We start from the raw sequence: 12588 nt of genomic DNA on the forward strand, positions 1-12588 counted from the left end.
CTTTTTGATAATTGTTAAATATAATTCTCAATTTTAGAGAAATTAGTTAAAGAATTTTCAATTTCTATAAAATGTTGTTAATGAATTAATTAATAACAATATTTATTAATTTTTGGTAATTTACTAACCGTATTTATTAACTTTTGGTAATAACACTATTTAATACTCATTGAATATGGGTGGGATTAAATATTAACCATATTTAACTATTTATTAATTAATATAAATATTTTAAATGAGGGAGAGTGGATATAGATTGTGGGGATGCATTTTAGGAATTGATTAAGGAGTGAGGCAACATGATACTTTCCTATTGGTGTAAATGAGATACCTTAGGAGAAAGATTATATGAATATTTTTAGGTAATTGGGTGACATGGGTTAATGGGAGTGGTGGGAAGCGGAGAGGAGAGAAAGTCATAGAGAATGCAAGGTGGGGATAATGGAGCAAGGAGAAGCACAATGATGGGGACCGTGCAATGCACGGGCTTTGTTAAGTGAAAGAAACAATAGAAATACATAAGAGTACATAATTGTTTTATATTTTAACTTTTTAATAAACAATCCAATCAAACTCAACCCGATTTGGTCGGTTTTCTAGTATTTCAAATCATCTTTGGTTTAAAATATATATATATATATATATATATATATATATATATATATATATATATATATGAGAGAATCTCTCTACTAAATAGGAGTTAGAGACAATTTAGGAGGAAGTTGGGGAAAGTGGTGCCACTTGGCTAAACATTAGAAAAGTAAATCATTCTTTCTTTATGGTTGTTAGAAATAGTTAAACATATGTAAGTATCTTATTCGTTTAATGGGTAATTATGTGGAATAAAAAAAATTCAAAAAAGTAGAAAATTAGGAAGGGGGTTTGATGCAAGGAGAGGACTACTAACATGGCAGGACTATATAAATATATAGACTAGCGGGGACCCGTGCGATGCACGGGATTTATTATGCGAAAGCTAAATAATAGAAATGGTCATTTACTAAAGTACCCCTTATGTACAAGAAAGGTGTTAAGGGTATTTTTGGAATAAAAAATCATGGGACTAATGGCAAGACAAACACTTCTTAATGAAATGTTGATTAAGTAAATAAGTTATAAAATATATGGATGTTTTAGTAAAATGAAAACTATAAGGTAGGTTTAAGTAAATATGTAAAACTATAAGGTGTGTTCTAATAAATGACCATAATAGAAACACATAAGAGTAAATATGTAAAACTATACAACTGTTTTATATTTTCAATTTTTTAAATAATTAATAATTATTCATATTTTATATACTACTTTTAATAATTTTTTTATAATACAAAAGTAACAATAATTAATTTCAGCTAGGTTTATTCATCAAACTAATGAAACCGACCAACCCGATCAACTCGACCCAAATTAGTCAATTTTCTAGTAGTTTAGGTCAACTTTGGTTCAAAAATTTTCCAATTCGACCAAGTTGGATTAGTTTCACTTTAGCCATTTGTAAGCCAACCAAAATAGGATGACCTAACCATGGATATATATTAATATTTTATATTTTAAATATAATTTTTAACATGAAAAAGTGGAAATTTTCCCATATTTCTTAGTCTAAAATGTTTTATATCATAAATCTAATTTTTAAATTTATTTTTTAATAATTGCATTGTAATTTTTAAAATTTAATTTAATTTAATTTATAAGTTCAAATCTTTTGAACCAATTGACCAAACCAAAAAATCGGCCCAAACTGATGCAACTTGAGAGGGTCGGTTTTCACAAAAGGTCAATCGGTTTCAGTTGACCAACTCCCCAACTTGACTAGGTCAATTTGGTTGGCCAAATAGCCTACGACTGAACCGAAACAACTCATGAACACTCATAATTTTAGCTAAATAAATAGTCTCATCTCTGATAAATAACAATAGTTTAATCTCCACTAATTATTAAAAATTTATAACGAAAATACACAATTATTGAAAATATATTGATAATAAAAAAATACAATAATTACAAAAATAAAATAAGTACTAAAAATATATTAAATTAGTCAATAAATAGTATAATCTCAAATAATAGTTTAATAATAAATATTAATTAATAAGTTATAACAAAAATACAATAGATACAATAAGTGCAATAAGTTAAATTTAAAAATTTCAATAGTAGTAGTTCAATTTCCGATAATTATTGAAAGTTTTCTGTTAAAGAACAAAACAAAGTAAATTTATACATAATCATTTAAAATACATTTATCACAAAAAACAATGAATATTAATGAAATACAATAAATATTAATTTTAGTATATATAATTATATAATAAATATAGATTAAGAGTTTAAAATTATTATTAATAAATATTAGTTTTTTTGAAAGTTATTTTCTCGAGCTATTACTTGATATAAGTGAAATTAGTTATTTACAATATTATGTGAAAATATTAAATTATTATTAATTTCAATATTATGTTATAATTATTTTTCTACTTTTCAGAATTTTTATAAATTTATTACATAATTTCTTTATTTTAACTATTTTAAATCTAGTTATGTTAATATTTTGTTATTTAAAATATTTAGTTATTTAAATATTTAAATAATATGTAAAATATTTAAATTTTAAAATATTAATTATTTATTGAATTTACTTATCCATGAAATCATAATTTATACTATTATTACATAATTTCATTATTACTTTAGTTATTTAAATATTTAAATAATCTCTAAAATATTAAAAAATTTTTGTTATTTGAATTTTATTTATTTAAAGCTATTACATATTATTAAATATTTGAAAAACATTTTTATTGGTAAGACAGAAAAACATAATTTAAATTGTTACAGAATTTCATGATATATTTTGAAAAACTATAAAATTATTTTTTGTGGTTTTAATAAATATTTTAAAGTTATTATATAATTTTGTTAGAACATTTAAATAATTCTTAAATTTTTTAATCCAAACTTATTTTATATAGATATAGATAAAAATAGGGGAGAGGATAAATAGGCATTAGAAAGAAATTCTATACTAAATTAGATATAATTTTGGAGATAAATAGGAATTAGAGATAATTTACAAGATAAATAAGAATTAGAGATAATTTAGGAGAGAAACTCTCTACTAAATTAGAGATAATTTTGGAGATAAATAAGAATTAGAGATAATTTAGAAGATAAATAGGAATTAGAGATAATTTACGAGAGAAACTCTCTACTAAATTGGAGATAATCTTGGAGATAAATAAGAATTAGAGATATTTTAAAAGATAAATAGGAATTAGAGAAAAAATTATTTAAGAGAAATCTTAGGAGAAGAGATTATTTAGGTTACCGGGAAAATGCATCTCATTGGTTGTTTCAAAAATGACATAGAATAAAAATAATCAAAAAATAAAAAAAATGAGAAATTTCTTGATCGTTTTGTTTTAATATATATATAGATTACTTCAATATAATTAAATTTTTTTACGCATTTAAATCTATTTTATGTTTTCACATAATATATTTTTACTTCTATATAATATAATAAAATATACTTAAATAACATTAAACATTTCAAAATAACAAAATATATAATTTTCAATGTTAATAGCAATATAGCATTTAAAAGTACTAAACAAATTTTAGATGGATAAAATAACGAAATAGACATTTTTCAAGAATTCCAACATTCAGAATACCAAAATTTCACTACATTCAAAGCCCAAAAACAGAAACAGCTAAATAAAAATCTGTTTATGATAGATAAATGTTCAAAAATGTTCAAAGAACCTTTCTACTTTTTAAAGATCACAACACAAGTTCACAAAATATTAGGTTTAGACTAGAAAAGAAACTTGAGGTAACATTGATGATAAAAATCAAATAGTTTGGACTAAAAGAAGTCACCATTGAAATAATGTCCTATTATTAAGATAATATTTAAAATAGTTTGATATTTTAATAGAGACTAGTTTTAGTCCAAACCATTGAAATAGTCCTTTGAAGAAAATTTTATTTTAAATTTTCTTGATTATCCTTCGCTTATTGGATTGGTGCCGTCATGTTCTGCTGATATGCATTCATTTGTTTCCTCTCACTAAAACTATGTATAAATATTCATGCATGCCCGAGAAATCATAAACCTATGGACTTATACCTGCCTTCCCATACTAGCTTTCATTAAACAAGGGAAAAATAATAATAAACTATACAAGAACATCTTTCAAACTATGTTGCTCAGGAAAGAAGTCTGGAAAATGTTCCCTACAAAAATATTTCAAGTCACAAACAACTAGGAGCCAATATGAAGAAACTGTATGATCACCAATATCCTGCTAAACCTGGGCCAAGCAGCTAAAGTAAGAAATACAAATAAAGATAAAGAATTGATACATGAGGAATTTTCTTAAGATTAACCAAGCTTACTGAACACCAGTAACAAAGGATGATCACAATATCCAATTGTAAGCCAGGCTGCTTCATGACAAATTACAACACCTGAACAAAGCCAATATGCCTGTTCACTCTACAGCAGCAAATAGATTATTTACTCTTCTGAGAAGCTTTGGATGGAGGAAGCGTCCCAAACGTCCTATCCCAAAGTGATGAAGTAATCCCAAAGCCCTTGTTCTGAACTTTAAAGTGATGGTTCAAGTGATATTTCTGACCAAAGCACAAAAAAAATATCATAATCATGACTCCATTAAACAACGGATAAGGCACTAACCAGAGTGGAATGGTGAAACAGTATTCTTGTAGCCAACCCCATGTAGTTGGGATAAGGATTAGATGATGATGATAATGAACCATGACTCTATCAAAGGATCATAACTTGAACATTATTTTTTTTATAAATATTACTTAAACATTATTGATATCAACCATTTTATCAGCAACGGCCTTTTCTGCCATCCCGAGTACTTTGTCAGATGTCCAAGGCCTAATAATGAAGAACACGCAGATATAGATAGACTAAGACTGTGTTTGGTTTTAAGGAAAAAGTAGGGAAAAGAAGGGAAAGGTAGGGAAACCTTTACAAACCTTGTATAGGTTTCCCTACCTTTTCCTTCAAACCAAACATAACCTAAGAGTACCAAACGGTTGAGGCCCACTTAATATGCCAATTGTCACCTAAGCATATTGTATTCTTTGGGTAGGTTAAAGAAAACACATGTACAAAGTGATGTTGCAGCAGTAGACAAATTGGCCCACACTTACAAGACACTTACTATGCTGCAAATCCTTTGCTATGATAGCAGCTCAAAAGGAGGAAAAGCTCAGGAGAGACGCACATGAGGCATCATTTGATAACTGCTGAAAGGAGAATGAAGAAAATATTCCAAACTTAAGAATGGCTTAAAATCAGCACTGTTGATATATAAAATTTTAAGGTAAACTAATCACCCAAATTTTTGCACTTCATGCAGCATTTAAGCAGGTATTACAAGTGCTGATATGCCAAATGGAAAATTTGGCATCTTTTCAGCATTCTTCTTTCATTACATATTTCAGCAGTTATATCAAACACAACTTGCTAGGTTCAATTTTGGCCTAGGATGTTTTAGAGTTTAGACTTTGTCCAAAATTTGTTATTTGTATTAATTCTATAGTACATATAGAATGCTTGCTTATGGGTAAAACTTTAAATAGATAACCATGTATAAACACGAAAACTTCCTGCTTTCCTTCTAACCTTGAGATTTCGAGGCACTTCTTTGGATGGTTGTCCATGGTGCAGATAGTAGTGTGTGACATCATACATTACATATCCCAACAAACCACCACCGAACAAAGCAGGAGCAATAGAGGGAGTTGACATAAACTTAACGAGGTTCCAGAACTAGCATTCATAAACCACAAGGAATCAGAATCAGCAAAGAATTGAATGAGAAAAGCTAAATGAGTTAATAATACTTGCTCCCAAGAAAGAACAGAAAAGTGAGTGACAAATGAGTTTTCCTTCTCAACATTCCTGTTTTTCTGCACAACAATATCCCATCTATGATACCCAGCCCAGAACAACTATACACATTCATACATACATACATATATATAGATATGTATTTACATATATACATACATATTTACATAAATGCATAAATATTTGTATTAATAAAAAAATACATACATATTTGCATAAATGCATACGTACATGTGTAATTTTAGAGTGCATTCATTGACCAACCTGATCCCAGATTGGGTCTGAGCCCTACCCAAGTGCATCAATTACAGTGCAGGCTGCGCTCGGGTTGGGAAGGTCGAGTTTCACCTTGGGTTTGGGCCTTAGGCCCAAATCTTAGGGTTGGGCCTGGGTTGACAAGAAGAAACCCAGCCCAGCCTGCCTGACTTCCACCCCTAGATAACAACACAAACAAGGATACAACATGCAGGAAATATAATAGGGATATGACTCCATTTCCCAACAATGGTAGGCATGTACAGATATCAGGTATCATGGTATTCCAGCTTTTAGAAATACCTTGTGCCATAAAAATAAATATATTCTAGAGAGGAAAATATTTTTCATCTGCAATAACATTTTATTGAATCTAGATTTTGAATAAATTCTATGATACCAGTTCATGAAGTTGTGATAAGCCAACCTCAAAATCGAGACAAGGCTTCATTGAGTTCATTAATGTGATAAGCTTTAGATTGGGTGATAAGGGATATGCTCAGTAAGAGTTTCATATCATTTTGCATCAAATCAGTCCACTCATTGACACTTCCTAAGGCTCCATTTGGTTGCAGTGGTGTAAATGAATAGGAGTGCAAATGGACTGAGTGTAAATCCTGGTTTTCTCACTTGACCTTGTTTTGTTTGTTTTTAAGAAGTAAAGTAGGGAGTCAAATGATGTGGTCCCCAATAGATATGAAAGAGGAGGCAGAAGAAAGGTTATTTATTTGGGGGGAGTAAGGTAGGAAGCAAATTGATATGATTCCCACTTTATATGAGAAAGAATTAAGGTAGGAAGAAGTGGTGCAACTTTGCATTAGTTTTTTAGATGCAAAATTTGCACTGCTGATGGATGCAAATGAGACAAAAATTGCAGATTTTGCATCAGGTTAGAGTATAAATCATAGTTGTCAAGGCAACGCCTAGGCAACAAGGCGCCCTTTGAGGCTCGCCTCGCCTAATCGCCAAGCAGTTTTCTACTTCCTACTATAAAATACTTTTTATTCATTCTTTTTTTTAGATTATAATTATAAAATAGACATTACTAAACTAAAATAATCATTTTGTGTGTTTATATACTAATTTCTTTTTATTATTTTCTTATTTATTAGGGTTTAGTCGACACAAACATTGCTAAATGCTGTATTGAACCCTCAAAGACTTGAAAACCTGAACCAATAAGTAAGGAAGAACTTAAAATTTTATCTTATCAGCACATTTTCATCTTCCATATATTCTTCTTCTTCTTCTTCTTCTTCTTCTTCTACCAATACTTTTTATTTTCTTCTTTTCCTATAACAAAAATAAGGGTTCAGCCCCTATATTTTTTGAATTTTATTTTCCTTCTACCTTTTCTTCTCATGAATATGTTGATTTTCTATACTTTAATATGCAATTTATACTTTTCTTATGAAAATCATGAATAATTATTAAAGAAATATGGTTATGGCACCTAGGGAACTACCCCAGGATCTATGTTTTAACATAAAAATATCAATCGCCTAGGCGACAAGGTGCTCCCCAGTCGCCTAGCCTCGTCTTGGCGCCTTGAAAACTATGGTATAAATCATAGTCACAAACAAATGGATGCAAAACTAAACTGGGTGCAAAATTTTTATCTGGTTCAAATTTGCATTCAAACAAACATAGCTTGAGTTTCCATGGCCAATCTATTCAAAATGATCATATGATCATATTTGTCCAATCCAACACTTAGGAATATATAGAAACCCAGCAAGATATGATGTTATTTATCTTCTTAGTGTCATATAACCACGTCACTCTCTTATTTTTACAAGGCTAATTAAGGTAGATAAAGAGATGATGGGAAAATTCCAACTCACGGGTACACAAAGAATGGCTGTTGCAGCAGGAGGAAAAACAAGTCGTAGCCCATCCATGGGATGCTTATGATGGCAACCATGAAGGAGATAATGTATGGTGTTTCCCCTGCAGTAAGTCATCAATTATATCAAGTACTAGCTAGTCAAAAGGAAAAACATTTGAAATGGGGATTATTAAGAATACATGAATAATAACTTAAATAAATCTTAAAGAGAGAAAGCAAACCAGTAGCTTTTTGTTTTGATGTGGAACAGGAAGCGATGTAAAGTGTATTCCAACAACGTCCACACAAATATGCCACCAAGTATCATTAGACATACTTGAGGAAGAGTATGGCCCATTTGAAAAGATGTGTAGATGAACCAACAAACAACAGGAAGCCAAATGAGAGGAACTGCCCACCATACTGTTCGGGTAAAGAACTGTTTCAAGTGACAAATCAACTGCAAAGTTAAACTCATGTATATATTTATACTAATCAAATAAAATATCGTAGTAATAAGAAATATGGAATGCAAGCAATCTAAACCATTCCTTGCAAATTGACCAATATTTTATGTGTGCTAAACTAGGTGGGTGTCAGTGGGCGGTTGTGTACAGCAATAGAAAGTTTCATGTAGACAGGAATTAGAAGATACCTCCCAGAAATTGCTCTCAAAAAACCGTGGGCCTTCCTTGCTAACAATAGGTTGGTGAACCCAATCCTGGTAAGTTTCGCCAAGGTGACCAACCTATAAAACCTTTTAAAAGATTAAAAATTGAACATACAAAATAGAACTATTAAAATGGAGTGCAGTCAGACATGTCTAGAATGGAAACTAACTGGTATACACATGGAGTTATAACGGAAAACCATGGTTGCAGAGAAGAATAAAACAAGTAAAACATTGCAAAAACATGAAAAATGTTTTCAAAATGAAATTTAAAAAAATACTAAGATAAAAATTAAAAAAAATAATTCAGTTATAGCACAGTTTAGACATGTCTAGAATGGCAACTAACTGGTATTCACATGGAATATAAATCATGGGAAAACATGGTTGTAGAGAAGAATAAAACAGGCAGAACATACAAAAACATGAAAAAAAAAATGTTCTCAAAATGAAATGGAAAAAAAGACTGATAAAAATTAAAGAAAAAGAAAAGAATTTAGTGATAGCACAGTTTAGGCTTTATATATTTATCAAGCATGTTTAATAATGTTATAGAAAAAGAAATATAAAAGATACCATGAAGACAATAAAAAATACCTGGAATACAAGAGGTTTATTCAAGTCCACAGTAAATTCCTGCACAACCATCTTGGCACCTTATTATGTACCTGGAGACATGTTTAAATACAAGAAGAAAAGATTATACATGAAATGACTGTATAATCAAGCTGAAAACAATTGAATAAATGTTAAAATTGAAACTACAGGAGAATTAAATGTAAAACAAATTAAGGTCATACTATTCGTTGGAAAAACAGATAATGGTGTGGAGAGGATCTTTTGAATAAAGGTTATAGAAAATTCTCCATTGGAATAGACACTACTAACATTACAGAGGAACAATTGTTTTCTAATTAGTATACTTATGTAGTTCTGTTCTTTTTGAATACACATAACATTGTACAGTTTACTATAATTGGAGTCTCTCCCTTTCTCACATCACAAAACCATTATATTTTACAGTTACTCAAGAAAAATAAAGGCTTAAAAGATAATGCCTGGGGCTGCAAATACAGAAAAATGCAATCAATATATCTAAAAGCCCACTACCCAAAGTTGGTCCAAGCTATGTAGGGTGTTGGGATGGGTGGCCTGGATATGGACCCAACCTTTGACATTTTTGTACAAAGATCAAACTTGCATTCTCACACTTGTCAGCCCAATATTTTACCATTGTACCAAGCAAAGGCCCCTTATGTATGGAACCCTCTGAAATATGCTCAGATGAAATGCCATCAATCCCTTCTTTGTGATTTGACAAGAACTTTTTTGCTTTCCCAAACATTCGGGTAATCTTACACATGACAAATAACCTAGAGATCAAAACGTAGCCAAGGAAAAATACAGCCAAAAAACCCATGCCACATGGAAATTCCACTTTCATAAGTTAGCTTTATATTAAATATTAAAAAAATAAAACTTTCAATGGCAAAATTAGTTGTGGAAACAAGAGATGCAAGGGGACACTACGGGGCAGGAGCTGTAGATATGCTCAGATGCAAGGCCATAGGGCCAAAAGGGTCAGGTAATCTTACATATGACAGAGTAAATTGGAGCTCAAAAGCAGTATCCAAGTTCCATTCCCCATGCTAAGTTCAAGAAGAAGAAAGAAAAAAGGACCAAAAAACCTTGCTACGTGACAAGTCCACTTTTATTAGGGGTGCAAATCAGGTACCTAACTTGAAGAATTTACACAGTATTCAAGCGCAAGCCCTTGAGCCAGGCCCATTCAAGTTTTAGCAACTGCTCAACCCAAGCCTGCCCAAGTTGCAGCCCTAATTTTTACAAGTTAGTTTTCTATTAAAAAATTAAAACTTTGAATGGCTATATTAGTTGTGGAAATAAAAATCAAAAAAAATTTATTAGTTGTGGAAACAAGAAATGCACGGTGGAGCATATGGACGATATGAACTGTGTAATTGAACATGTGAACAATCTTGTGGATCCCCTATCTGATGGACAGTCTAGATTGGCTAAAAGATCCTTCATGTGGCAGGAATAGGTGGATTCATGTCAGAATCTGCCTTAACGACAATCGCCTCAGCATAAATAAGTGAATAAGAAATAATAATTTTAACAGTAAACAAGAAATAAGCAATGGTGACATGTTGAAACAATAAAGGATTCATAATAAATTAATAACCAGTTCTAGATCAACAGTATATCATTATATTTGCCCTTGAAATGGCACATTATTTTTCATATATAAAATAACACTTTCTATTATGGCCTTAGAACCGCATTAAAAATTTCTCTTGGTACACATTGATTTGTTTAATAATATAGAGCCATTACCTGATGTTGGCCCTAGCTAGCCGTGGTCTTGAGAGGAATGGACTGGATACAGGCCTAACCTTTGTCATTTTCTGCACAAAGTGGCCGAACCCATATTCTCATACTTATCAGGCCAAGATTTTACAACTGCACCAAGCAATAGCCCCTTGATTTGAATTCATCAAAAAAAAAAAGCCCCTTGATTTGATTTTTTTTTTTGACATATTATATTTTGTTGAGCATTCAATTCGAAATATTTCAGACACCATCATTCTATTGACAGATGTATATCCTCCTTTTGCAGAAACAATTACTTTTTTTTCTGTTTTGTTTACTCAGTATATCATTGAACTCAAGCTCCATTGACAAATCCATTTACTTCTGTTAAAACCATGTTTCCAAAATCATCCAGCACCAGTTTTAATAGAGTAATAAAACAATAAACAAGTACTTCTGAACCCAAATGGTGTTGCCTAGTCTGCAACTCATCCTTCACGATTCATGCCATCATAGTCGAATCCAACTAAACCACCAAGAAGAAAACCAAAAACAAAAATAACAACCAAAAACGCTAACTTGATTCCCAAAGAAATGGCATTAAGTAAACAAAGCAAGAATTCAACCCCAAACATCAAGAACCAATGCAGCACAGAAAACATCTTTAACAAAGAATCAACACCAAAGGTAACGCAGAAAAGACATTAATCTCAACACTAATCAAGGAGAAAAACACCCAAAAGCTCAGATCTGAAACTCCTAATCGCATAGTACCTTAAATAAACTTAATATAACATAAAAACACTAGGAAAACGAAGTCAAATTTAACCAACCAACCTGACTTGAAAATCCTATAAATCTGGCAATATGGGTGTGTACCTCGCTCAGGCAGTTCGTGATTTCCTTCTCCGTTGCAATGTGAAGGAAGGGAGAAGAAAGGGAGAACGAGTGACGGAGATTTTCAAGTCTCAAACGAAGAGGACATTATTTGTAGCGAGAGAGCGAGAGAGCGAGAGAGAGAGAGAGAGAGATTGACAAGGCCTCCCCACTTCAATTTTAGACGGAATCTAGAGATGCCAGCGTGATATCACGTTGGTTTTTAACGGTTGCCAGCTAAGCAGATGTCACAGCCGGGTACCATTGTACGGTCGATTGCATGTGCTTTCTAGATGCCAACCGTTGGATCAGAATCAAATAAGTAGCATAAAAATGTCGCTTGGTTATTTTAAGTTTTAATTAATATAAATAATTTAGGGAATCGGATCTGTTCCTCACACATGGGCGCCTCACAGGCACATCCACCTTCGAAATATCTCCCGTGATTAATATAAATATGGGAGATGTTTCCCATAGTAAGATGTGCGTGTAAGATCGGTATGAAGTGCCCTGTAAGAGGAGCAGAACCGGTCTCATAATTTAGTGGTTTAGTAAGCACACGGGTTTTAATTTTTAAGGGGATCTTTCTTTACTCCCTCACTTTTCTAAAATTGTCTTAAACATATCTGACATATTCCATTCTTCAATAGAGATCCCCTCTCTCACACTATAATTTATGTATATACCTTTATCAAGTCAACATTGTTGATGATAACAAAACTGGTC

General features: G+C 31.3%; 1 protein-coding gene across 4 annotated transcripts; it reads right to left on the reverse strand.

Moving 5' to 3' along the window:
• Nucleotides 1–4127: 4127 nt before the first annotated feature.
• FAH1 (fatty acid hydroxylase 1) lies at nucleotides 4128–12039 on the reverse strand. Of its 4 annotated transcripts, XM_088891987.1 has the most exons (8): nucleotides 11824–12037; nucleotides 11011–11136; nucleotides 9253–9323; nucleotides 8641–8733; nucleotides 8228–8424; nucleotides 8002–8107; nucleotides 5675–5821; nucleotides 4128–4644 (listed from the first exon to the last, which is right to left on the reverse strand). In XM_088891987.1, exons 3-8 carry the CDS (start codon nucleotides 9301–9303, stop codon nucleotides 4525–4527), a joined length of 714 nt encoding a protein of 237 aa, XP_088748113.1. In that variant the 5' UTR covers nucleotides 9304–9323; nucleotides 11011–11136; nucleotides 11824–12037; the 3' UTR covers nucleotides 4128–4524. The 4 variants fall into 4 exon arrangements, with proteins under 4 accessions (XP_088748113.1, XP_010247169.1, XP_010247168.1 ...); XM_010248867.3 differs by lacking the exon at nucleotides 11011–11136 and having other exon boundaries at nucleotides 11866–12037; XM_010248866.3 differs by lacking the exon at nucleotides 11011–11136 and having other exon boundaries at nucleotides 11824–12036.
• Nucleotides 12040–12588: the final 549 nt, after the last annotated feature.

This window comes from Nelumbo nucifera, chromosome 7 (genome assembly GCF_055504915.1).
Source record: "Nelumbo nucifera cultivar China Antique chromosome 7, China Antique-T2T, whole genome shotgun sequence".
Lineage (NCBI taxonomy): Eukaryota > Viridiplantae > Streptophyta > Magnoliopsida > Proteales > Nelumbonaceae > Nelumbo > Nelumbo nucifera.

Bases quoted from the DNA above. Each gene is read 5' to 3' on its own strand.
- FAH1 (XM_010248867.3), bottom strand. From the start codon at position 9,303: ATGGTTGTGCAGGAATTTACTGTGGACTTGAATAAACCTCTTGTATTC. The intron at 8,734-9,252 runs GTATTTTTTATT...AAGGTTTTATAG, and splicing joins ATAAACCTCTTGTATTCCAG to GTTGGTCACCTTGGCGAAAC. The intron at 8,108-8,227 runs GTTTGCTTTCTC...GACTTACTGCAG, and splicing joins ATCAAAACAAAAAGCTACTG to GGGAAACACCATACATTATC.